The 27,175-nt window shown below is 41.2% G+C and overlaps 1 protein-coding gene across 1 annotated transcript; it reads right to left on the minus strand.

The window, feature by feature from the left end:
* Nucleotides 1-926: 926 nt before the first annotated feature.
* Nucleotides 927-25,412, minus strand: RIGI (RNA sensor RIG-I). The gene is given in 19 exon segments (XM_071581156.1): nt 927-2,672; nt 4,311-4,460; nt 6,331-6,482; nt 7,951-8,121; nt 8,795-8,882; nt 10,079-10,227; nt 11,107-11,242; nt 11,895-12,052; nt 14,742-14,843; nt 15,256-15,418; nt 16,126-16,384; nt 17,235-17,388; nt 18,293-18,406; nt 19,072-19,203; nt 20,900-21,050; nt 22,282-22,460; nt 24,031-24,094; nt 24,096-24,163; nt 24,282-25,412. Coding segments are annotated over 19 exon segments (2,790 nt in total). The 5' UTR covers nt 24,388-25,412; the 3' UTR covers nt 927-2,378.
* Between the last annotated feature and the right edge of the window lie 1,763 nt (nt 25,413-27,175).

Raw genomic sequence — 27,175 nt, forward strand, 5'->3', positions numbered from 1 at the left:
CTGCAGTGTGTCCAGAAGCAGCTGTCACTCTCCTCTCTCTCCTCTCTCCCTGAAGCTCAGGGTGCCCAGAGATGGAGGGGCGAATGTGAGGAGCAGAGCCAGAAGGAGCTCTCACCAGCACAGCAAACAGTGGCTCTTTCCCAGCAGTTGCCCAAAACAAAGTGAGGCCAGCATCCAGGAAAAGTGTCTCCCCCTCCCAGGTGCTGGTGGTCTGGTCCTCACCTCTGCCCCACCATTCAGTTGGAATCTAGAGTTGTCAACAACTCCTTTGTTCTCAGTCCTGGCACTTCAACTCCCAAAACTTTTATGTTGGTGGGGTGAGAAAAATTACCTGAAGGACCCCTCCCCCCCTCCCTTTTTCTTTGTTTGAACCTTTGACACTTGGAGATGCTCAGATGGTGTCTGGAGGTTTTCCTGGGCAAACTGCCTTGGGTCACAAGGTGTCCTCTAGAGATCACTCACAACCTCATCTATTTTGTGATTCTGTGAAGCATCTTAACAGAGAGTTGGTATTATGGCCATAATCTTAGTAATTAATATGCAACTTTGGATTCAGTTTAAAAAATCCAGATATTCTCAAAGGCCAAATAAGAGTGCTGGTGTTCTTCCCCACCATCCCATCCCCACAGTGTACTGAAGGGAAGGCTTGTTATATCAATTTAAATTACCCCATCAACTTCTATTATTCTTTTAGGCTGAACTGCAAAATTGTTTTAGTTTGAAATCCTTGTATTCAAAGAATAGGAAAATACCAAAACTTCTCAAATTCTGTAACTTCCCTGTAGTTATTACTATAAGCTGTGAAATTTAGAGCTGGCTAATTTTTCATGTCAAGAATCCCAAAGAATCCTTTGACAGAACAAACTGAGACTTATGGACTGTGATTTTACAGGTACTTTTAATTTGAAAGGGCTAAAATGGCCTTTTTCAAAACTCTTTTGTTCCTAGTATTTTTGTAGAGGAGGCATTATCCAAACATAAATCATCTTTATTCATTGTTCTTTGTTTCCAAGGTGAAAACTAAGTACAGAGTAAATTAGTGTAGGACTGAGATTCCAGTTTCCTGTATGGTGCATACAGCTTTCACAGTAAAAGGCATGGACTGGGGTGGAACATAAAGCAGTGCTTAGAAAGTTCTTTTGCTTTTTAATGTCACACAACTTTTTAAAAAGAACACCATAAGCCTCACTGACTAGGATTTAGGTACTTTAAATATTTTTTGTACTCTTAAATTAGGTTCCTTTTGGTGGGTTTGGGTTTTTTTCCGAGTTCAAGTGTTTTGGACACATATTTCTTTACATACATATCTTACTACATTATCAAATGCATAAAGTGAACTGAGTGTCTTTGTTCTTGGTTACAGAAACACTGAATATTAAGCTCATTGAAGATGTGTAAAATCAGCAGGTGCTTTAAAGGTCTCAAGTATAACATTTAAAGGGTTCAAGGACAGCAATGTTTCGTAACTGTAGCAATTTCTGGTTTGTGTTAGAGGGCAGGAATGTTGAGTGCACTAAGGCCTAGACTTTGTAACAATGCTAAATCAGTTCTGACAGGAAGCCTGCAGAATTCCCAGTGTCTTGAGAGATTTCAGATGCCAATCCATGAGACAAGGCACCATGGTAAGTGCTAATCACCATTAAAACTGAGCATACTCCCATTAGGGCTTGTTCAGTTAAGCAACAGATAGGAGGGTTGGTTACATTCTGCACCTTGAGCAGCAGCAACGTGACACAGGTGCAGTGATATAAGAATGCTACCATTTTAATCATGAAGATGCATCTACAAAAGAGGGCTCTGTGATGCTCTATTGCATTTCTTAGACTGTTGTAGAAGCATTTTCTATTAAAGATGGATTTAAGAGATAAAGTAAAAAATGTCGATATTTTTGAGCTCCCCAGGTTTGGGCACGAGAGTCAAAGATGTGTCCTTCATAGAAGTATAGTCAGTGCTCTGATTTATTGTTTATATTACACACACACATATCGCATACTTTCTGAGTCCACAAATAATACAGGAGTATCATTGGTCAATGGCTAGGGTGTGCTTGGTTTACCACACAACGGGATTGGTACTTTTCTCAAAGCTATGCCCTTCTGTATCAATGTGTTTACCTGCTTCTCCTGGCAGCTGCCGCATTCTTTCTATTGTTTACTGCTCTTCTTGAAGCAGACTCAAGGATACAGGGGCCTCGTTTCTCTTTCCATGGGCTGCGTTGTGCACAAAAGCTTCTAAGTTCAAATTTTTCCCTATAAAGAGATGTAGTATCTTCCTTACAACGTATCAGCATAAAGAACCAAATTTTTTATACATGAAAAATGATCATCCACTATTTCAACTTAGTGCAGTAGGGTGATACATCCCTTAAAATGCTGAGTTCAGCTGGATGTTTCATCAAAATTCTTCAAAGATGAATTAATATTTTTCCATTTTTGAAAATCCATTTGTGTCCCAGTTTCGACATCCTCTACTACAAAGCTTTTGATTTTGATCACTGGTAGATCATCAAATTTCTTGTACTTCACTGTGATCCCCCAGTCATGCTCGCAGTTTGTTTTCTGGCAATGCATCTTCTTTTTTTTCTCAAAACCATCAAACACACGTGGTTTATCGTGAGGCTTTGTTATATAACGCTCCTTGAATGCATCTCCTAGGACAGTGTGATGAGAGTCCTGAAAGAACACATGCCAGAAGCACTTAACAGTAGAAACGTTTCTCATTTTTTCCTGATGTTCTCCTTCACTTCTCAAGTATGTTTTCCCTGTTAAGGTGCTTCCTGTCATTCAGCAGGCTCACCTTCCAGCCCCTTTGGCTCTTTTTTTTACCCTCTTCATTGAATTCCAGGGCCCAGGCATAGGCTTATCAAAACAAAAAATTGACTATGTATCACAAGTCACAAGCTTATACATACTTGAACTTACTAAGCATTTTAAAAACCATGTTGCAGTATTTGAGCATTGAGCATAAAACTAAGGGAGTTATTCAGACAATGGACAACTTTTGAGAGACTCCTGCTTCCCATGAGGGGTGATGCAATTACTTTGGAGTGGTAGAAAAAATAACCTCAACAAGATAAAGGAGCTACAGTTGGTGTTTATAACATTAAAAAATCAAAGATTACAGAAATTAACAACCTTACTTGAAAGCATATTTAAAATTTGAGCTGGAGTCTGAAAATGCATATTCCATAAAATATATAGTCTGAACTATGATGGAGCTCAAGTTTGTACGAATTATTTAAAATACTTTGAGGAGTTATTAGCAGAGTACTAAGCAAAAACTCTTACTGAAGGTTTTTCTGGACTTCTGGATCAGTTTGCACAGGTATAGGTGATAAGCCAGCAGCACAAAATGGAGTAAAAAGGTGCTCTAGATATCCCCTGATATCTGTCAAAGAAATATAGCCAAGTTTTCACAAAGCTGAGCTATTCCCAGCTTCTTGTCTGTGGATCTTGCCTGTGCAGAAGAGTAGTGAACTCCATCTACATTCCAAAAACAGCTGGTAAAATAATTTTCTTGATTAATAAGGGAAGTGCCTGAAGGCAAACACTCTGGAATGATCAAGCTGTGGCCTGAAGCCCCTTTATCACATCACAACTGCACTTTTCAGAGCAGCACAAATAGAAGCAGCTTCAAAAGAACAAATTGCAGAACTATAGAGGCTCAAAGTGCCCAGAAAAGCCTCTCTCTCCCATGATCACCACTTTCATGTATGGAGAGTATTGCCTTCTTTGGTCTACAGAAAAAATATTGATACTCAGAAACAGTACAATCAGCATGTCTCTATAAGGTACATAGAAACAATGTGAACTACCTAAAGAATGGAAAGCAAAATAATATTGAAGAATTAAAGGGCTCCTCTTTTGAAACCATGGTTTACTTGCTTTTCAACACTGAAAACTGGCCCATAAACCAAGGAGTTAAACAGTGAGTCAAGAGAAATGGTGGGAGAAATCTACTGACTGCTGGGAGACTTCCAATATTATGCTAATCAGGAAAGTAAATATCCAGCAGTAACACAGGTTAGGTAATTGAAGATCACATGTTTTCCACAATATTTGTCAGTTTCTAGGGTGTTCAGGAGAACTGAAGTGATTCCTGCCATATCACACATTTGGACACCTTGGACATCATCAGCTAATATATCAAACTACAGAAGTGGTCACACCTGTTCCTGTCGCTTACTGATTTACTCAGAATTTCTTTTCTTGGTCAGTTTGCACAAAATAGCCTACTTTTACACTGATTAACAATGCTGTTAGTTCAATAATGCTGACTTCCCTGATGTTCATTGATGTGGGTTTCCATACCTTTATAATTCTGATGTCATCTGTACAGCAGGCATATGCTTTGCATTTTCCACACAGGAGATTTTTTTTCCCTTCCACTACTTCATGTTTCATAGTTTCTTTCTTCCTACAATCTCGTAATACCTTTTCATTCATTTGCAGGTCATGCATCTTTATTAAATAGATAAAAATCAAGATCATTATGAAAGGAAGAGAAGTCCCAATGTCAGCCCAAGCATGACTCAGGATATGTAAAATTTAAGAACCTATTCCTTAAAGAATACAAAACAAAACATGCCTTGTTCTAGCAACTCACAGCAAAGAAAGAATATGATATAGTTGCCAGGTTTAGAATGTAGCACTAGAAAAAGGCTACATAATGGACAGCATTTATACTGTCTATTCCTCCCTCTCCTCTAACCCTGTATGACCTCTCTGCTCCTAAGGGTGTTAAGTTTGTGTGAAGATTAAGCCAAGTGAGACTCCCTGAAGTACAAGTAGCACTGCTGCTCTGGGAAGCTCATGGTTTGCAAAGTAAGCATGAGAAGCCACAGAAACTTCAGGTAGAAAAAGAAGCAACAAGCCACAGCCTGGGGCTGGAAACCAAATGCAGAAACAGAATCCTCTGAGAAGAAGTAGGACCAGCCACAGCAAGCCTTGGAGGTAGGAGAAAAAATTTCACAAAGCCAGAGGGCCTCGGACATCCTTTGTTGAACAGCTCAGTCTGTGAAAGCTTGTCTGGAAACACGACATGATCTGTAGATTCAAGGGGATATGGCAGAAGTGTGTACAAAGCCTTTTTGTCTGGAGTGGCTGCCACTGGCTTATTCCAGTCTTCCCTGAGCCCTGGGGAACACCACTGGCACTGGCCACCCCTTGTGTTTAAGTCCACCCCCATTCCCTGAGTCTGGTCATCCAGCCATTTTTTATCCAGTGAACAGTGCACCTATCTAATTCATAAGGAGACGGTGTCTCCAGGAGAATGCTGTGGGAAATGGTGTCAAAGGCTTTACTAAAGTTCAGGCAGACACCAACCACAGCCTTTCCCTCACTCACCAAGCAGGTCACCCTGTCCTATAAGATCAAGCTGGTCAAGCTTGACCTGTCTTTTCTAAACCCATGCTGTCTGGACCTGATCTCCTGTCCTGTACATGACAGGTGATGGGACTCAAGATGATCTGCTCCATGACCTTTCCTGGCACTGAGGTCAGGCTGACAGGCCTGTATTTCCCTGGATCCTTCTTCTGGTCCTTCATTTAGACGGCTGGTCACATTGGCCAACCTCCAGACACCCGGGACCCCCCTAGTTATCCAGGACTGGTGATAAATGATGGAAAGTGTCTTGGTGAGCTCTTCCACCAGCTCCCTTCGAAGCTTGGGTGGATCCCAACTGGTCTCATAAACTTGTGTGAGTCTAAGTGGTGTAGCAGGTTGCAAAACAGTTCCCTTTGGCTTATGGGCACTTCATGCTGCTCCCTATCTCTGTCCTGCAGCTCAGGGGGCTGGGTATTCTGAAAACTGCTGGTCTTACTGAGGCAAACAAGGCATTAAGTACCTCAGTCTCTTCTTCATCCTTTGTCACTCTTTCCCCCTACATCCAGTAATGGATGAGGATTCTTCTCAGTCCTTCTCTGTTGCTTATGTATTTACAGAAACATTTTATTGTCTATTACAGCAGTAGCCATATTAAGTTCTAGTTGGGCTTTGGCCCTTTTAATTTTTGGCTGCATAACATCACAGTATCCTTGCACACTTGCCCAAGATGGCCTCCAACTGTCACAACACCCACAAGTCCTTCTCTATTCATTTGCAACAGGTCATAAATTCTACCTCAATTTGGTTTTTGCAGTTATAGTACAGCTGACATTCTGCAAGCTGGCAGTACACACTATGCCTCCTCTGCTGATCTAACCTCTGAAAACAGATAAAGTGAACACTTTCCTTGGGTTATCACTTGGCCCTACACAGAGCTCTAGTAGGTGAAGATGGATATAGGTTATACTTGTAAGATTTCAGTATGCAAATTGCACAAATTACATACCTTTCTTGCAAATGTTGTTTCATCCCAATTCTGTAGGTTTTCAATAGCTGCATTCATCATTTCTTCCTTATAACGGTTCTGTTTTTCATTCTCAACCACTTCTATTTTGCTTGTCACAAGGATGCACTTGCTGTCTTTTGCCCTTCCACGACCTATACAGCAACATATTTATTCTCTAGTTACTCCTAACAACATGTGCAAATGTGGCAGCTCTGCCATAAGAGTATTAAGACACTTATGTGTGGTTGCTTTCATTTCCATATTCAGATTCATGTCATGCTGCTTCTAAACAGCAGCTCTTTTTTCTTCACTAAAAAACCAGAAGAAGCTGCCCCCTTCCAGATATTCTCATGGATATCCTCCAGCCAGTACTGTAGTGTCTGCTTCTATGGCCTCCCTCAGTTAGGTTCAGGCATGCTTTAAAATCCAATTATTGTATAGCTTCTTAATTCCTTCTTGTGGTGTAAAACGAAAAGGTAAAGGAGAAAAGTTTATCTCAGTCTTACTTAGTTTTCTGCCCTGCTAATTGGTGTCTACTAAAAAGCCCCCTGGCCTACATATCACAAACAACAAGGAACTGGATATACAGTGCTGACAAGAAAAGAGACAACAGTGTCATCTCTTCCTCCTGTCTATGCCTGCATGATTTTTGCTGCTGTTACACAGGCAAATTAAGAAATACAGGGATCTCGCACCAGTTTAGAAGTATTTCAGTTATAAAAAGTGTTCACATTTCATTTTGAGCTCCCATTCCACAAAAATCATGATTACATGTGCTTTAAAACTGACATAACCTGTTTTTCTTTGCACCCTTAATGGCTTTTTAAGAATAAACACTATACTTTCACCCATACAAGTGAATTCTGGGCCGATTATTTCATTATAAGACAAAGGTAAAATCACAGGACACAAGCCCTGAAAACAGAAGATGGAGATTACTTCCTGTCAAATTACAATGTTAACTGCTTGGGTGATGGGATAAAATATTGCAGATGCACCCTTGAAAGACTAGGCAGTTTTATGTCATTTAGGAATGTTAAACAGAAACCAGTATTTAGTGTGGCTCTTCATTCCCCTCTACTGGACGTACTGTAAAATCCCCAAAATTCAAGACCAAATTCTTGACACAGACTTCTTTAGACAAGCCAAGGTATTTCCTTTTTTTTTGGTCTTAAATGTTTAAGATCTGCACATGCAAAGGCCTCAGGTACCTGGGAGTAGCTGGGTTGGTAACAAACCACTGAGCAGGGGACAGCCTTCAGAAGCCAAAGCAACACATGAAACTCCATTGCAGCAGTCCTTTGTCACAGAATGATTTCCACTATTTCTGACTACAGCTCGTCCAACCATAGTTCTGCTTATATGTACAATTATCTACTTGAGGTATCAGTCCTCAGTAGTTCAATAACCTATGTAGCATGGCTAATTTGCCTGCCAGAAGAAAAATCATGTAACATCAAGGACAAATTTGTCATGTCCCATCTTTCATCTGTCTTTGCTCTAGGGCACAAAAGACCAACAGCAAGATATGTGTATGTTACTACAGTATTCCCAGTCTGCCATTCAGTAGCACTTCTAGGCCAAACAGGTTTCTAAAGTAGCAACTCTGAAATTCCATGCCTCTGACTTGGATCATTTTGGTGACATTTCCAAAGTACTCATAGAGCACAACAAGGTTGCACTCAGAAATATCAATGCCTTCATCCGCAACAGATGTAGCAATTAGCAGTCTGCTGTCTTTGTCAGTTTTGAATGCATCCAGTACATTCTTCTGCATTGGCAGGGTCATACCTATAGCAACAAAAAACAGCATCCGGAAATATCTGCATTTGCTCTTACTTAAGTGACTAGAAATTAGTATGTCCTCTTGAACTGGAAAACTACTCTTAAGTTTGCATATGCAGTTGGATGTATATTACAGCCACTGAGCAGGGATTCCTGTTGAAGTGTCACAGGAATTGTCATTCTGGGAAACACCATTTCAGACACAACATCCAGCTGATCTCTACTGGAGAGCTCAGTTAAAAGCCAAGCTAACTTGACTTAAGCTGTAGATAAAACATTTTGGCTGTAGATTCTGTTCTACCTTAAAATGTCTTTGTCCTATCAAACACAAAATAAGAAAGGGAACTATAAAAGGAACAGGGAAAATACTAGAATTAATCACAAGAAGCCATGATAGGGAAATTTTCTTTTGCTGCTTTTTAACCAGCAAAAGAATCCTATCTAAAAGGGCCACTGACAATGTTACTGCTGCTTTAACCTAAAATTTTGGATAGAAAACACAAGAATCTACTTAGTATTGGTTAAATGTCTTCTAGATATAGAAGAACACTAGTGCAAACTTTCATGATCTACCTCTGTTTAAGAGCATAGAAGATGAACACAGGAAGAGCAGAACAATTTTAGCAGCATAGCTACCATATGTTTAGCCTATGCTATATCTCAGCATAAATATGTGTACCTGTTTCATGCCTTCTTCCCTGACCCATTAACACATCTGGCTTGATGTGTCTAAGTAGAGGGTTTGCTTCCATCCACTTCTTCAAAGCCTGGAAAGCAAATCAGGTAGTTAGATCCTCTGTCCAGATTAAATGCTAGCTTGAGATAGACAGGTAGATCTTGCCTAGGCTTGCCCAGACAATTAATACTTCCAAAAGAAAAACCAAAAGCAGGAAAAAGGTGGAAATTGTGTGCCAGGAGGGAATGTTTATTACTAGGTGAGAAAGTAAGGGTCACAGCCATGAATGTCAGATTTAACCATGCCACAGCTGATTTCCACTTTTCCTACTCCTGCAACTTAAAGACTGGCTACAGGACAAGCAACGTGTCACTGCTAAAAAGTATGTCTTTTTCTGTTATAAACAAACAGATTACTGAATGCTATACCTCTGGGATCAAAGGAAAGGAGTTGCTATTCTCTCTCACTACACAGTGAAAGCAGCACCTTCAAACTGCTCTTACAGAAGAACAACATTCAGCCAAGCTACTGTAGGCTTTTAAATATAAAATGGAAAACTGCCAGCCGATGCTTGGTGTTACTAGTCTGGACTTTAACCTGCCTTTAATTTTTTTGTGGTTTGCAATTCATCCAGCATGTCTCTACCCAAGGATAAAACCGGGGGTTGTGTCTCTCAGCTGATAAATCTGTTTACAGTAGCCAGAGACTAATGTTATCTTGCAATAAATGTTTTAAAACTACTGGAGCTAATGATTAGCAGCACATTTACTTAAAGCATGAACCTTTTCTGGGAACAAGGTATTGGAAGGGAGAAAAAAGGGTCATCCAGCCTATATCCTTGATCCTAGCCAAGTATGAAATAAACCAGTGATAAAGAATCCAGAGAACATCTGCTCCCCAAAGTCTTTCCTTTTGCTTGATCAAAACCAGGTGCTAGAACATAGACCTTCTTTAGGCCCATATGAATCCTCTCAGAAATGCATAAATACCTTCTGATGTGCAGTCAATAATAGAGTAGAGCTGCTGATTTATAACACTGCCACATTAAAGCCAAGACCCTTGGTAACACACCTTGTTAAAACTGACTTTAGACCAAAGTAAAAATCTGATGGCTTAATGATCAACTATGACATGTAGCAAGATGTGATGGACATTACCCCTTCACTGCAGTTTTCAGAAAAAGAAAAAAAATCCACTTATCCTGTCCCAGAGCATCACAGCTGGAAGATACAGTAAGAGGTATTTTGCCACTTCCCACTTTAGAAGCTTTAAAAAGGGATGTCTTACAGCTACTAAGGCTCTTGTCTTGGCAAAGAGAATAGTGCGAGTCTGTGGGTTATAGCGGTATGCTTCATCCAGGATGGAAGCAAGCTCTTCCAGCTTGGGATTCTCATTAGATTCATCTTTTGAAAGGGCAGTCAGTTCTGGTTCTTTCTCTGAAAGAAAAAAAGAAGTGTCTTGAATAACTTACCTTCTTTAATGCAGAAAGCAGGACTCCCACACAAACCTACTTTCACATACCACACACATTCAAACTTTTCTTTTAATTTGCTATTCCATATTTTCAAATGCAAGCAAGGAAAGCTGTTGATTAAATGCAACAAAGCCCGCAGGAAAAACAAAATTATGAATATCTCACATTTTGTAGCAAACTGATAGAACTGCTGTGATAAACTGTGCATCAAAACACAGCAACAAAACAAAATCAATTCATGCACACAGCACTGCTATTTCTTCTTAGGAAACAACTGACACTCCAAGGCAAGACAGCCCAGTGATTTAAAATTGCCATCAGCACTTCAACACACCAGAACACAGGCTGGAATATAGACCACTGCTAACTCAACCAGAAGTCAGAGAACAGTGCCACCCCTAACTCTGAATCAGAAGAGTACAAGAACTACCTGTTTGCACCCAGAAGTCTGGGATTCATCCAGGAATATTGGGAGGAGGCCAGGCAGTGCACCGGTGCATATTGGCTTATCTAATGGTACCAGCATGCATGATTGTAGACCATCTCCCTACTTGTACAACACACCCACAAGGATACTGCTGCTTTACCTCCAAGTCAGGCCTACTACAGGATCTAGCTACAATTACTACTATTTTCTTAGCTCCTGCATCAGAAGTTTGCAGTTCCAGAGAGTAAGTGTCCCCCACCTATCCTAACACTACATTTTCACCCACACAGACACTAGATCTTCTGCAAAGTGCAGTTTCAGGAAAAACTGTGCTTACTCTGAAGAAAACATCTGAACCATCCTAGCATAAACTCTCCTCTCCCCTGCAACTGTCACAGGTACTGTGGAAAATACCTTGAAATTTGTCCATCAGTTGTTTCTCTAACTGTGTATATGGTCCATTTTTTACATTTGTGAAAAATTCATTTAGGTAGGCTAAAGCATCTTCGATACGTGCATCTTCACTGATAATGAGAGCATCGTTGAATTTCTGCTCAGAAAGAGATATACACACTTAAGCCTCTTCTTCCATGGGACAGGGTGAACATAAATTTTATTTAGCTAGATTAAATACTACAAACTTGTGATGTTCTTCTGTTTCCATGACAACACAAGCACCACAAAGTCTACTCTGCACTCTATTCTGAGTGAGTATATGAAGACAGAACTCTTACATATACTACGCTTTAGCCTGTGTCTAATTGTTGCAGTCTTCAACACCCTCATGGAGGGGAGCAGAGCAGCAGGCACTTATCTCTTCACTCTAGTGACAGTGACAGGATGGGAGGAAATGGCATGAAGCTGACTCAGGGGAGGATATTAGGCTGGATATTGGGAAAAGGTTTTCCAGCCAGGGGCTGTATGGGCACTGAACAGGCTCCCCTGGGAAGTGGTCACAGCACCAAGCCTGACAGAGTTCAAGAAGAGTTTGGACAATGCTTTCAGGTACATGTTGTGACTCCTGGGGTGTCCTTTGCAGGACTCAGTGGTCCTGACGGGTCCCTTCCAACTTGGTCAATCTACGATTCTGTGATTCTCAATAAAACTATTAGATTCAAGACCTGCTTCAAGGTGAACTACCTGTATCAGAAGGAACAGAATGACTCCACCTATTAGTGGAAGAAATGAAGATACACACTTACCCGCAAGTGTTCAGTACAAATGAAAAGGTCTCTACAAATGTTACTCTCTTTCTCCTTATCTACAAGTTGTAACAGTCTGCATTTCTTCTGAGTATGAACTATCCACTGTTCGTATTTCTGTGTTCCAAAATCATTCCTGTTCATTTGGGAGATAGTGTCTAGTAAAGAAGAAGTAAAAAAACCATTTGTTCATCTTGAGTAATAAATAATAACCATTACCTAGAATTAATGCTGGCTCTGAAAAACCTATGCAGAAGAACCCTATTACAATACAATCACAGAACCACTGAAGCTGGAAGGCACCTCTGGAGGTCTTTAGTTCAACCTGCTCAAAGCAGATGCCCTAGAGCTGATCACTGTGCTCTGGATCATGTCCAAATGGACTTGGAGTTCTTCTAAGCACAGAGACTCTACAACTTCTTTGGGCAACCTGTTCCAGTGTTTGACCACCTTCCCACAAGAAAGTTCTTCCTGTTGTTTAAGTATTTCTGTTTGTGCCCACTTCCTCTTGTCCTGCCTCAGAGAACCATCTGCGAAGAGTTCGTGTCTTCTGCACTCCTCATGTTTCAACATACACCCAGATGTTAGGCTAAAATGAACTCAGTACAATTCAACTGAGGATCTGTGTACACACATCTGCAGACTTTAGGAATAAAAGTAGAGCTCACATCCTATAAGAAGCCTATAGAATTCAAATAAACTGCATGTGCATTGTTCCTTGAATTACCAGCTGAATAGTTAAGCATTCATTTGTGAAATAGTCCACAAGCGTATTATCTCAGGACCTGTCCTTGAGGCAGAACTAGGTAGTACCTGTATGTTATACACATACTCAGCCTGAGTGTTACACAGACTTCAGTAATCAGAGGGTCCACAGAAGGGAAGCCAATGGCATTCACAGAATTATAGAATCATAGAATCAGTTGGGTTGGAAAAGACCTCCGAGATCATCAAGTCCAACCCTTAATCCAACCCCACTTTGATTGCTAGATCATGGCACTAAGTGCCATGTCCAGTCTCCCCTTAAAAACCTCCAGGGTCGGAGAATCCACCACCTCCCGGGGCAGGCCATTTCAATGCCTGACCACTCTCTCTGTAAAGAACTTCTTCCTGATATCCAACCTAAACCTTTCCCGGCAGAGCTTAAGCCCATGCCTTCCTGTCCTACTGTTGGTTGCCTGAGAGAAGAGACCAATCCCCACCTGGCTACAACATCCTTTCAGGTAGATGTAGAGAGTGATAAGGTCTCCCTTGAGCCTCCTCTTCTCCAGGCTAAACAACCCCAGCTTCCTCAGCCTTTCCTCACAGGACTTGTGCTCAAGTCGTTTCACCAGCCTCGTTGTTCTTCTCTGGACCCACCCCATCATCTCAATATCTTTCCTGAACTGAGGGGCCCAGAACTGAACACAATACTCAAGGCGTGGCCTCACCAATGCAGAGTACAGGGGAAGGATCACTTCCCTGGTCCTGCTGGCCACACTGTTCTTGATACAGGCCAGGATCCCATTGGCCTTCTTGGCAACCTGGGCACACTGTTGGCTCATGTTGAGCTTCCTGTCAATTAGTACCCCCAGGTCCCTTTCTGCCTGGCTGCTCTCCAGCCACTCTGTGCCCAGCCTGTAGCGCTTCATGGGGTTGTTGTGGCCAAAGTGCAGGACCCAGCACTTGGCCATATTGAACTTCATCCCACTGGAATCAGCTCATCCCTCTAGCCTATCAAGGCCCCTCTGCAAAGCCCTCCTTCCTTCCAGTAGGTCGACACTCCCTCCCAACTTGGTGTCATCAGCAAACTTTCTAATGATGGACTCAATCCCCTCATCTAAATCATCAATAAAGATGTTAAACAGAACTGGGTCCAACACTGACCCCTGGGGGTCACCATTGGTGACCAGCTGACAGCTGGACACAGCCCCGTTCACCCGCACTCTCTGGGCCCGACCCTCCAGCCAGCCTCCTAATCCAGCAGAGAGTGCCCCTGTCCAAGCCACGGGCCGCCAGCTTTTCCAGGAGTATGCTGTGGGAGACAGTGTCAAAAGCCAGTCTAAGCACAGACAAAGCCCTTTAATTCAGAACTGGAGAGACCAAGACTGATCCTGAGCACAGCCATCCATGGGTCTCTGTCGCAGCCCTATCTTCTCTCTGGTGTTGTTTATGTTCCACAGATCCCACTCAGGAAAGTTAACTCAAATGTTTTTCAATAGAAAATAATGAAGACCTGGTATACAGTGTAATTAGAGGTAATCCAGAGGCATGAAGAGGAGGGAATACTGACCAGAAAAGGTGGCCAGGGCACACCTAGAAATAACTCTTGAGTGTAACTGAGAGGCCAGAAAAAATACAAGTGGTGTCAGAGCAGCAAGTGTGAAAATAAACTTTTGCTAGAAGGAAGAAATTACAACATTTAAAGTAACATCATAATTGTAATCCTTCTTGTTTTCTAACAGAGACAGATTTACGTATGAAGCATTTGAAGAAATGTTTAAATAAGAACATACAGGTATTTCTCATCAATGAAATGCAGCTCATTGCATTTTACATGCAAGCCCATTTGTTTCAGAGTCTTTAAATTCAGAAGGATTTGACAGTTTCAAAAGCACACCTTCCTAGCTTATGAAACAGAGCTGAAATTCAAGCAAAAATATTTATGATTGCCAAACTAATCACATGTAACAGGAAAAGAGTTGACTATCCTATCTGTAATCTCTTATTTAGGAAATAATTGTTAAAGGGAAGTTAAAAATTAAGAAGTAGAAAGGAAGTGGAAAAGGAGTGACTGCTCCAGCTGTTATGAGGATTCATACTGATATAATCCAATGAATTGCAGACAGGCATATTTCAGAATCTTACCCACTGAGTAAATCTTCCTCATCAACGCCTCTGTCTCAGACATCAGCCCTGAGATAATGTCTGCAAAGTGATTCTGTGCTCGCATTTTAACCCATCTGAAATCTAGAGAAAAGAAATGGAAGTCAGTAGCCTGAGTAAGTAAAGCATTTCCCTCAGAGCAGAACTAAGTCTTGTCTAGAAGAATGCTACATATGGTGCTCTATGCAACCATAATCAAGTTTACTGCCAATGAGTATTGTACGTGCACATAGAGAAACAGCCCCCAGTCTTCACTGACAGAACTGAAAAAAAGCCCAGAGATTGTGAATTACAGCAAAGAGAAAATGTGCCCAAATGAGCACTGCCTTACTGCAGGGCAACAATGAAATGCAAACCTAAACTTCATTCAGGGTGGCAGGAAGCAAAGTTCCAGCTTAGTTTTAAGCTTTTACCTTAATCTAAAAAAGGAATTGGATAGCTGCCTTAACCATGGTGCTTTTCCTCTCCCAGGAAAGTAAAAAGGAAGAGTGCTTACGTGATTCTGGCTTGTTTCTGAACCTCTGCAGATCCTGTTTGTTCTCTCTGACAGTGGATATGGCCTGTATGTCAAGGCAGGAGCAGAGAGTACATATGTGCTCTACAGCCTCCTTGATGGTCTTGGCATTACCAACTCCTGTAGAAGCAGTTAAACCTACAATCTGAGCACACACATGAATAACAGTGGTTGTTCTTCTGACATGAATGGAATAAAACTAGGAAACACTGCTACCAATCACCAAATAGTCACCATCTTCAAATACAAGAAGATGAAACAGGCAACAGAAGTAAACAAGAAGCAAGCATGAAACCTTAGGAGCGGAATCTTGTCTGCACTAGCGCCATCTCCAAGGCAGTCAAACTTAATTTAAACTTAAATTATCCAGCCACTTAAATCCAAAACTAGCTGTATTTGTCAATTCTTACCACACAGAGAAACAGCAAACCCAGTCCCAGAACCATCCTTTGCACTCATTAAGAGCTATCTTCTCAGCTGAACGTAATCCTCCTGCCAGGAGAGGCAGTAATCCCATTTTATTTTCACCAAAGAGAGCAACAGAAAAGTGACAAGAAGATTACTAAATTACATGCTTCCTTCTTAGTTCAGCTTTCCTGTTTGCTCTCAAGTACTCCAGTCTCTGTCACATTTGATCACTCCTTGGCAGCTGCAGGGAGGATGTAACATGGGAAAAAAGCCTAGAGGTGTCCAAGAATGAAAAAGTGTTCCAGATGCTACTGTTTCAGTTTGCAGACATTGTTAAATGGAAGTTTGAACTGGATAGCACAAAAGGCAAGATTCAAAGCTTTGCTGACTGCATTGCAAAATGCTTTTCTTTAATATTTCCACTACTGATAAGGTGGGCGTTACCTGAGGCAGTTGGTTTGCAGAAGAGTCAAATTTCTCTTCCAGGTATCTGGTCATTAACACATTGTATGGGTGGTTGCCTGTGGTGTTGTGACACTCATCAAATATCACCAGAGTGAAAATGGAGAGAGAGCTAAGGATCTCAGTCTCGATGCTATTCACAAGAATCTGGGGTGTTAGCACAATGATATCACTGTCCTGTATAACACGTTCTACAGAGACCTTTGCAACTGTTTCACCACATATTCCTTGAACAGAGTATCTAGGAAGAAAATGCAAAATAGAGTATGAAAAAAGACGTCTTGCTGGGAAAATAAAGCTAGAAGAACAGACTTTTCAGCAAGCCTGAAAGGCAGTTACTAAGTTCTAAATGTCAAATATTTACAGCAGGCAGTTTGACCATAGAAGCTGAGAAAAAAAAGTTCTGAGGGTAAACAATTGGATTTGCAACTACCATTAACTTAAATGTATTAGATTTGAGGAGTGATGAATTTGTGCATTTAAGCTGTATCTGTCAGTTCTCATCCTTTTCTGTCTATGCCTGACATCATGGGACTGTTTTCTGTTCAGCAATCTCGTTTTCTTACAGCTATAAGGATATATATCTGGATGTTCAGTAATCAGGTCCTTCAAAATCAAAAGTTACAGGCTAACTATGCCCCTCTAAGCAATTTTCTGTCCCATTTTTTTTCTGACTAGAGGCTGAAAAAACAAAGCAGTTTGGTTCCTTCTGTTTGGAAAATACAGAAGACTCTGAGAATGACAAGAGGAATCCCACTGCTGCTGTCTGAAGCTGCTTCATCTTTGGAAGCAGGGATGAAAGGAATCTCACGACAGAACACACTTCACCCTTTCCCAGAAACAAGCACAGATATACCTTCACTTTGCTGTTTCCATAGACATGAAACAACCAGTGCTTAAACTTTCCAAAAGTAGACTTCAGATTCTCCAAACAAAGTCTGCCATGGCAATGCCATTCTTGCAGTTAGGCATCATCCTTTTGTTCATGTCCAACACTTGTCTACCAGTGAACATATATGCCCCTAGTCACCAGTGACCTAACGTGAAGTTTCTTTTCTGTGGAGGAAGACACGAGGTAAAATTATACTTACCCACGTCTTTCAAAATGCTGCCTGAATACATTTTTCTGTTGTTCATACACCGGCACTTTGGTTGCAAGAAATACAACTTTTGCCTTCTGTCCTGAGGGCACATTTTGCAAATGATGTTCACAAATTAGAAGTGCCACAAAAGTTTTTCCAGATCCTTTAAACAGAAAACATGAAAGGTAAAGCACTAATATGAAAGCATGCACCTGTTACACTTCCAAACCCTCTCTTTTCTGAACATACGCTTGCTGCTTACTCAGGTGGATAATCATCCCTTTCTCACTCACAGTCTCAGTCACTAAAGGCCATCAAGCAGAGGGAAATAAATATCCATTTCCAGTTGTATTTTAGCTCTTTAAAATCACTGAAACTAGTTTTGCTCGTAGGACACGCTCTCACATCAAATCAGACTATGATATAGACACTGGGCACTTTCAGCTTCCATCCTTCCTTATGCAGGCTTGCTCCCCTCACACTTCTTTTCCTTTGGCAGTCAGGCTCACTGTGCAGGCTCTCCAGAGCTCTTCTGTGTCCCTGCCTCTCCAGGGTTCGGGGAAAATAAGGCTAGCAACATGGAAAACACAGGTGCAAAGAAAGGTGACTGATCTCTCTTTTCTTGCTAAACTTCAATCTTCTTCTCAGCCCTGAGGTACTGGAAAATGTCTGTGCTATCTTGATGTTGTAGGCATTACAGTACAGAAGACAGGGGAGCCTCAGGCTAACTCATCCTATTTTTCCTTTGACTTGCAAGTAAAATGTCTTAAATATCTGCAAAGATCAGTGATGGATTTTACCTCAAAAATTCACATCAGGGAGTGAGAAAGTTGAAGTCAGAACACGGAAATCTGAATACAAGCACTGAAGTGCCAAGAGAAACTTCTGTCTTGCTCAGTCTCTGTGCTGCCCACAGTCATTAATTTCAGGTTAGATAAGGATCTACTGCTAGAAAGACTGCTCTTAAATATAACGGCTGAAAAAGTTTGACTCAGCCTTTACCCTTCCCTATCCTTCATCACCATCTACACCAAGAGAATCTTTCCAGGAAATGTCTGTTTTCTTACCTGTGGGGGCGCATATCAATGTGTTTTTCCCATTGATAGCAGGCTGTGCAAGTTCAGTCTGATAGCTCCGAGCCTTCATTGGTTCATAAACAGATGAAGACTGATGGACCATTCCTAGGAGAGAACCATGTTTTTGTGAAGAATGTGACAACAGAAATGCATAAAATACATTGTTCCCCATACAACTGCTATGTAAGACAATAGAGGTAGTAGAGTCCTTGCAATCTACCCAAACCCTTCTCTGACAGCCTTTAAACAGGACAGATACACCAAACAAGAATTTTGTGTAGGTTTGATGGCATACTTTTGTTACCCGTCAACTGTTCCTCTTAAAAAGGACTTGTTTCAATGTCTTGGCTAACAACTCTCACTTAAACAGGAACTAAAAACCACTGGTGATGTAAAATTTGCCATACAAGACACGACAGCCACTGCACAGATCCATTGTGACAGTCATCTCTGTAAATTGTTTACTATCTCATCATCTGTGAACTAGTTATGTCAGAGAAGAGGTGCAGCAATAACATTCTGGTGTTTGGAGACCTTTTTGATAATGTGCTGACACAAGAACTTTTCACTAGAAATATGATAAATGAGGGGCCACCCCTAACATTTGCAATGCCCAGCATGAGATCCTTTAAACATTAAGACAGTTAAATCAAGTTAGAGCTTTGTACTAGTTCCTCAGTACCTTACTCTGTGGTACATCGCATACGTGTCCTTCAGGAGTCTAAGAAAACGGAGAATATCACAAACTGCTTTAAGTTCTTAAGACTTACCTGAAACTGAAGAAAGATTTTCACTGAGATTATCACACTCTGCTTCTTCAGAAAATGTCATCATGGTTTCAATGCAGGTCTCAGAAGTACCTGTCACTTCATCATCAACACCTTTGCCATTACCTGTGTAATCTGGAAAAAAAAGAAAGCATGTTAATTGACCCTATTGATTTTAAAATGCTGTATTTGGTGTGATGACATGGTGAAGGAGTTGACTGCTGGCATGGAAAGGCTACATAAAATGATGCTGCGGAAAGATGGATAGCATGGAGAATCTTGGGTTTAGAAGAACCACATATGCAATGCATGCATAGATATACATTAACAATCAAAGGAGGTAATAGATTGGGAGGAAAGTGAAATCCTGTGTTTACTGACAAGATGACACTATGTAACATGGATTAAAAATACTTAGGAGTTCAAAGCTGCTTTGGAAATTCAAGACTCTGTTCTCCCTTTCTGAAATGACCTAGAAGTTGTAAGATTACCTCCATGCTATAATTGAAGGACATTACAAAGATGCTAAAATTTTCTTTGGCCTCATAATTTACCTTCTCAAAGAACCACCCCTGGGCTTTGCATAAAGAGTTTCTTTGCAAACAGAAAACATGATCAAAAAGTGCTGCTTTTGGAGAGGAAGAAAGAGCACATTTGCACCCCAATCCAGCTTCAGAAAGCACACAATATCTGCAACTAACTTCTACTAGCAACTCTTCTTAATTGCTAGTAGTAAAATACTTCCAGTATGGACAATGTTTCTTCACTAGGTCAACTTTGACTGTTGAATTGGGTGTTAGAGGAAGGTGCCCCAAAAGACAGTGATAACTTTAACTTATAAAATATAACTGGTAATCAAATAATATCTACACCCACCAGCTACATGAAATAGTATCTATATACATATATGTATTATTCTTATATATTATTTTACATATAATTAAAAATCCATTAAGTATGTATATAACTTTATACATATATAATAATCAAATCTCCAGATAATAGGTTACACCCTTTGACTACCACAATAAAACAATTTCAAAAGAAGACATTATTTAAGAAACCACTTAAATATACCCACTTGCTGAATAAAAGCAATTCAAAAAAGCACTTAGGGTTTGGGAAATAGCAAATGTAGATATGAAGAAATACAGTCCAGTTTATCTAAAATAACTTATTTTGCAGCAAAATAATGTATTCTGCTCTAAACTCTGGCATGCTGCAGGGTACCATATCAGTATTTTTCGGGTAGAGAAAGGTAAATTCAATGACAAAAGCAAAATCTCGTGAGGCAATTCTGCACTTTTAGAAAATATGAACATAGTCACTTGGTAAGGGCTGCTTATCAATTTGCCAAAGAAAAAAGTGTATGATCTGCTCTGTGGATCATAGAAGCACATCACTCTCTAGACTAAGAAATTACTAAGGAAATTTTATCAGAAAATATTGCATCTATCACAACTCAAGCAACCAAAAAGATAGCAAATGGTGAAATATAGAAGAGAAGGAAGTAAATAATGGTTTTGCAAGTTTTATGTCTTCAGAGCCTGTGCTGTCTGATTCTATTGACCAAAAAAAGGCATTATTCCTATTCATATGGGAGGTAAAATACTCAAAAAACTGATTTCTGACTGTTCATAGGATAATACTTGTGTTTCATTTTATATAAAAGACATTTAAAATAAATTTTCAAAAGGTTTTACTTTTACACAACAATAAGCAACGTAGCCTGATGATATCCTTTTTAATTGGTTTTATTCTCCTGAAAAAATATTATTCTATCTGGTACAAGAACAGGAAAAGAGCATCATAAAAACAATTCACAGTTTACCTTCTCTGAAATCCCACAGTTCACTTGCATTGTAATATCCTGCCTTATCCAATGCCAGCTGAAGACTTTTCGGCCAGTTTTCCTTATCCGAGCGACAGAGACATTCAATAAGTTTAGTTATCCCGGCTGCTTTGCTTCTGTACTCACTAATCTGCACATATGACAAACAGAAATTGCTGTAGGTTCTGTGGGATCAAAACCACTGTTCTTTACTTCACAGTTCACTTGTTATGTTTGATGTTCAGTTGAAAATTCCATTCCCTTCTTACTGAATAACATGGTTTTCCAATAAAATTCAGTCATATACCTACTACTGCTTCAATTCTCCCAGCTTAGCTGTATACTGAATTAACCCAGACTACAGCAATAGTTAGGCTATTTGCTTAAATATTCACAAGGTCTGAAACATCACAGAGCTATTCAGTGAATTTTCATCTGGCAAGATCCGTGTAATAAGCTGCATTTGCCATAAACGTACCATTCCAGAACAGGGAAAGCCGAAAATACAACATTTGTGACAGACCTGACATTTGGTCAACTGCAGTAACTTTCCAAACGTTACATACCTCCATAAAGAAAAACCACTTTAAAGATAAAAGAGTCCCAAGACCAAGAATACCTAATACACTCCTTCACAGAGCATCAATACTTATTACTGACTAGTTGCAAAAGATGAGTAACTGGTAACATCACTCCTTATCATTCATTGATAACAGCACTGAGTTAGAAGTGTATAGCACTGCAGCAGCTTCACATCCAAAGGCAATGAAAACACTATCAACTTCTGTGGCACAGCATTTAGCTCATGACTTCAGAAGTTCCATTTCACTCTACCTTTGGGTGCTGACAAAACTCAAAAAGGCTACACAAAGTTCCTAGTAGTTGCTACAGTTAAGGTAATAGCATATGTTAAATCCCATGACAAGCAAGAATCAATTCAGGCCACACCTAAATGACACTTTAGCTACTTCCATCTGTATTTTTAGGAGCATTAATGCAATATGAATGCTCTAGAAAGGGGCCTATTTCAAAGATATAGTTAGGCACTCATTCTCCTGCAATGTGGCACCTTCCAGAGCCCTTGAGGTCTCTTCACGTGAGACTGAACTCCACAAAGATGTACACCTGAGCACTGTCAATGCCAAAACCTCACCATCTTGCTTCCCTGCTTGCAACCCTTTTGCATGCCTCCTAGTTCTCTGAGCCAGAATGGTGAAGAATGAGAAGTGTAGTTGTTGCAGACATCACTGCTGTTGGATGTTGCAGCCACACAGCAAGGCCTCCTTTAAGGAGAAGAAAGCACAGTCCTTCCCCAGGGCACTGTGGCCAGCCAACCTCCCCACCCAGCCAGCTGTCACATGGGCACCAGGATTTTATCATACCTGCAGGATCTCATCACATTCTCTCTCTATCAGGCATGTGTTTATGTAAGGCATGAGTGCTACTGGATCAACTTCTAGCATTGTTGCTTCTATCCGCTTCAACAGCTGTCTATGCAGCTCCAGTTTTTCCAGTTTGCTGAAGTCCCAGTTTTCTATTGCTTCTGCCAGTCCAGTGTAACCTTTCAGAAAATGAGACAAATTGTTACAATGAATTCAATCTCTATCTAGAATAGGTAGGAACAAGCTGAATAAAACCCACTTTCTCAGCCACAATGGAGAAATTGAAATTATTTTGCCCTGTAAATTATAAAAATCTAGGTAAACCACAAACAATTTTACTCTAACAAGTGACTATTTTCCTTTAGAAAAAGCAGACACAAGTTTCCTTGTACATTTTACATGAAAAGCCCTATGGCAAAGGAGTGGTAAGACCTGCAAAGAGGTCACATCATCAAAGCAACCATAACCACTCCCATTTTTGGATCATACAATCCTTAGATCCTTCAGTTCATGATACTCTTCCAGAGGATTTCCACAGGACACTGTTCAGAACAATAAGCTGCTTGGGTAATCCTCTCTTTTACTTACCAGCCTTTTATCTTCTAGTCCTGTCCTGGTTTTCACCTCCCTTCAAAAATCCCTACCGTACTCAATTAAAGTGAGTCCATAACTGAAAGCAGTGCAGACACCTGCAACCTAGACAGTTATCAAACAGCTGAAAATACTGTCCTGGAACAGAGTGCCAGGGAGGCATATTTTAAGGACTTGTGTGATTTACTGTGTGTAGGCTTCAGGGGTGGAAAAAGGCATGTCTGGGTCCCAGAGGAACTTGTGGGTTCACAAAAAGAATTTGCCTAACTTACTTTGTTTTGGAGCAGCAGGAGAATGGTGTTTATACTTACTACCATGTCTGTAGTCTAGTAATCACCTATCCCTGCATCTGCCAAAAACAGAAGAGTAATCCCAAATTCTAGTCTTGAGCCCAATTAACAAGTACTTGGGATAGCACCTGGAGTCAGCAAGTGAACTGTTTCAGTTTCCTGCTGAATATACACCAAACTGAACACTGCCAGCATGTTCAAAGAAGAATTTTTTGCAGTTCAGAAAGTAGGACTGTCACAGGCTGGTAATAAGTTGCTCTGGACCTACTGTTTGCTTTAAGGGAAGAGTGGGCTACATCCAAATGATATGAAATTTTGTAATATTTCTTCACTGAGATACTGTAACAATTAATAGTTAATGATGAGGAAATTAAAATATAAGTGGCCTATGGCATGAGAGTTTGTGGTTTGAGATAATGTATCACCAACAAGAATCTATGATAGAATATACACTTGTAGAGGAAAGCCAGCAAATCCTGCGGATTTTATGTTTTTGCACTGTCTTCTGTCTCTTTTTGCAAAGGAAATTGGATTAGGACCTCACACATCAAGTAGTCATGGCTACTGAGGAATGATCAATTCCTTTGTAAACTACTAATGGTTACTTTCATCTTGAAACAGAACACTTTCAAGATCACTGAATACTTTTTAAAAATCACTTCCTAATTTAACATGCTGTCCTTGAACGAAGTTATCCCACGCTACCAGTTAACCCCCTCCTCCCCTCCCCTCCCACTCCCCTCCATCCTGAAACCCATTCAGCTTTCTCTTTCAGAGGACTTAGCTTCCTTTCATAGCATTTGGTGAGCTGCAGCTCTGGCAGGGCAGGGAGAAGCGGACAGGACCACGCTCGCGAGTGGGAACCGACCTGCTGCAACAAGGGCATCCAGGAAGCCTCGGAGCCAGCCCTCCGTTTCCAGCAGCAGTATGGTTATCAAGGAACAGCGCAGCGGCCGCCATCACCCCCTTCTCCTCCTCCTTTCGGACCTTCTCCTTCGTCTCTAGCAAGAACCCAGCACAAGCAGCGAGTGAGGAACGGGGAAAGGCGGTGGGGGTGGTGGCAGGGAGCGTGGACCTCCCACCCACGGGGCCGGGGGCAGCGGCTGCTGCCGCTCTCACCGTCTGACAGCCAGTCCGTCATGTTGCTCAGGATGTAGACGGGGTTCAGGCTCCTCTCGATGTACCGCCTGTAGCACTGCAGGTTCCTCTTCTCCTCCGCCGTCATGGCGAGGCCGGCTGCGCACCGCCGGCGGCGGTCGTCCCGGTCTCGGTCCCGGTCCGGGTCCCGGCTGCGTTTGCCAAACCCGCCCCAGCCCTCGAGCAAGGAGGGACGGCGGGGAGCAAGTGGAAGCCGCCCCGAAGTAGGGAGCGACGGGAAAAAGAAACTTCAGGTTACACTAGAGAATCGAAAGTGAAAGCGGCTCAGAAGGGAGGCTTTGCTTTTCGCTTGTGTCTGTCCTTAGCGAAAGAAAAAGGGGGGAACCCCCAAACTAATCATTTGCGCGTGCACATACTTGAAAAGCTTGAGACCAGCCCCATTTACGGTTGTCTGAGAGGGAAAGCACAACGAGGTAAGAGTAACGGCATCACTCTATCTCATCTTCCATTTGCCTCTGGAAAACCCTGTACGGGTTTTTATGAGCTGTAACCCAGTTTTTAAAAGATTGAAGCACTTAAGGTTTTTAAAAAGTGAACGTCAATGGAGAAGGCTCACAAAGGGGGACATCACGTTACAGAGCAGAAATCACATGACAACTCGATATGCAAACCTCCAGTTCAAAATAAATAAATAATATCCACAACTACAGAATTTGTCCACTAATGAGACTGGGATTACGGTTTGACTTTACGGCTTTCAGCTCTTTATCTATTATGAAAAGGCACTAACTGTTTCCACTCACTTTATGAAAAAAAAAGTTTAATTTTCAGCGTAGTGTTATGGCAAACAGCCTGTTTTGACTTCTCAGGGATTACTTTTGGTTTTGTTTATCCAGTCTGCTACAGTAGAAGATCCCTCAGGACTTGATTTTCTTGTGTGTAACAAGGTGGAAGTGTCAGCCTTTGGGATATCTCCCCAGCTCAGACTGCAGAGCACGGCTATCAGATGGGCTAGTGATAGACACAGCAGAGGGCATTTCCTGCTCAGCCCCTGGCTTCACAAGTGCCTGTTACAGCTTTCAATCTACTTAGTGACAAGTGATTTTAGCACTCAGGCTTCATCTAGCAGAGGGAAAATGTGTTCAGGGACTCAAAAATCAGTGTTGCAACTGGGTAGGAGAAACCTTGTCATGCTGAAATCCAGTCCCATGTTACGAGAACAAGTGGGAAACAAGCTCCTTGCCTGATGCTTCTCCAGCCTTGTGTCACAGGTGGGAGTGGAAGTCTTAGGCAGAATTTATTAAAAAGAGCCCTGCTGTTGAGTCATGAAGTGCAGAAAGGACTCCTTTGCTTTCTAGACTTCTCAGAGAGGAGTCCAGGTGTAGCTGAATCCAATCTCTTATCCTCCAATTATGTCAACGGTTTACAGAATTACAAAGGTGTGATTGAACCACTTTTGTCCTGCAGGTTTTAATGACTGGCAAAAATGAGAATATTTATATAAAATTAATCATTTAGTGTTATGAATGGTCAGATAAAAAATCTTAATCAGACTTATTTACTACACAATATAAACACTAAAACTACTAGTAGTAGAAGACAGGATAGTGCACTATATTGAAGCAATTATTGAAGCAAATATATTAAAGCTACCAAAAAAAATAATTATTAAGTAGAGATTTCATGTAACTCAGCCATATCTACTCTCACGGAGTGACCTCTTTTGCTCAGCCTCGAGGAGTAGTGTTATGGACAGGTCCAAGGGGGATCGCACACACCAATATGGTGTTCAGGCAAATCCTAACTTTATTCAAATTAGACAACATATATAACCCGAGGTAACCCCGCCCCGGGCACAGCACATCTGACTCCATAGGCTGAGGTTAGAAACATGTACTTATAAGGTAAAATCCGAAGCCCCTTCTGGGTGAGATGCTGGGCTTGTTTGACCTCTGAGTCTGGTGTCACCTGGTTCTTCTGGACCCACTGGAGTCAGTGGGCGGCAACATCTCCCCCTCTCGTTTCAAAAAACAAAACAAGAATACAAATAACATAATGCACATAATAACACGGTAATACTAAGTCTCAGCTCCCTAGCCACTTATCCAATGGGACTGAAAAATGGGAAAAAATTTTGAAAGATCTTATATTTTGCTAATTCAAGACATAACAGGGCATTCTGCGGGTTACACATTCCTACCTCCCCCTCTTTTTTCAAAATAGACCTTTTGAAGAGGGTACAGTAACCTTTGTAAACTGACACAAACCGATACATGGCCAAGACATGTAGGCTTGGGATTTACAAACTTACAACCAGTGCAAAACAAGAAACTTTTCTCTCACGTGTGAGGTTGTGGTCCTTCTGTGTAGTCGTCACTACACAAACCACTGTAAAGAAAACAACAAATTCTATTAACAGTGTCTGAGTGCAGTGACTTCACTTAGCAAAGTGCAGCTCCAGTTCAGCTGAGCTAATTCCCTTATGCAGTATTTCAAGGTCAATTCTCAAAACTTCTGTGTGGCCATCACAGAGTTTATTGAGTGTAGCTTGGAGTCTCAGTCACTTTAGACACTCCTGGTACTGCAGTACTGCTGTCTGGAAACAAATGTGAATTCACAGAGAAAATTCGCAGAGGCTAAACATAACTAACACTGAAAGAGGGTAAGTACTGATGATCTTACGCTCGCTCTCCAGAAAATGTTCAGTAGCTGAGGGGGAGCAGGTGTCCTTACCCCTGCAGCCTGCTGGGTAACTTGGCAGTGCAATAAGCTTAAAACTGCACTTAGCTGAAAATTAACAGGATTTACTTGACAAACTTTTAGACACCTTCGTGCCTTTAGGATTTGTTTGCAACTTGGAGATACAGGCTAAACAACATGCCAGCTTGAACTGGACTGTTCTCATCTGATTGGAC

The sequence above is a fragment of the Pithys albifrons genome, chromosome Z (assembly GCF_047495875.1).
Source record: "Pithys albifrons albifrons isolate INPA30051 chromosome Z, PitAlb_v1, whole genome shotgun sequence".
In the NCBI taxonomy this organism is placed as follows: domain Eukaryota; kingdom Metazoa; phylum Chordata; class Aves; order Passeriformes; family Thamnophilidae; genus Pithys; species Pithys albifrons.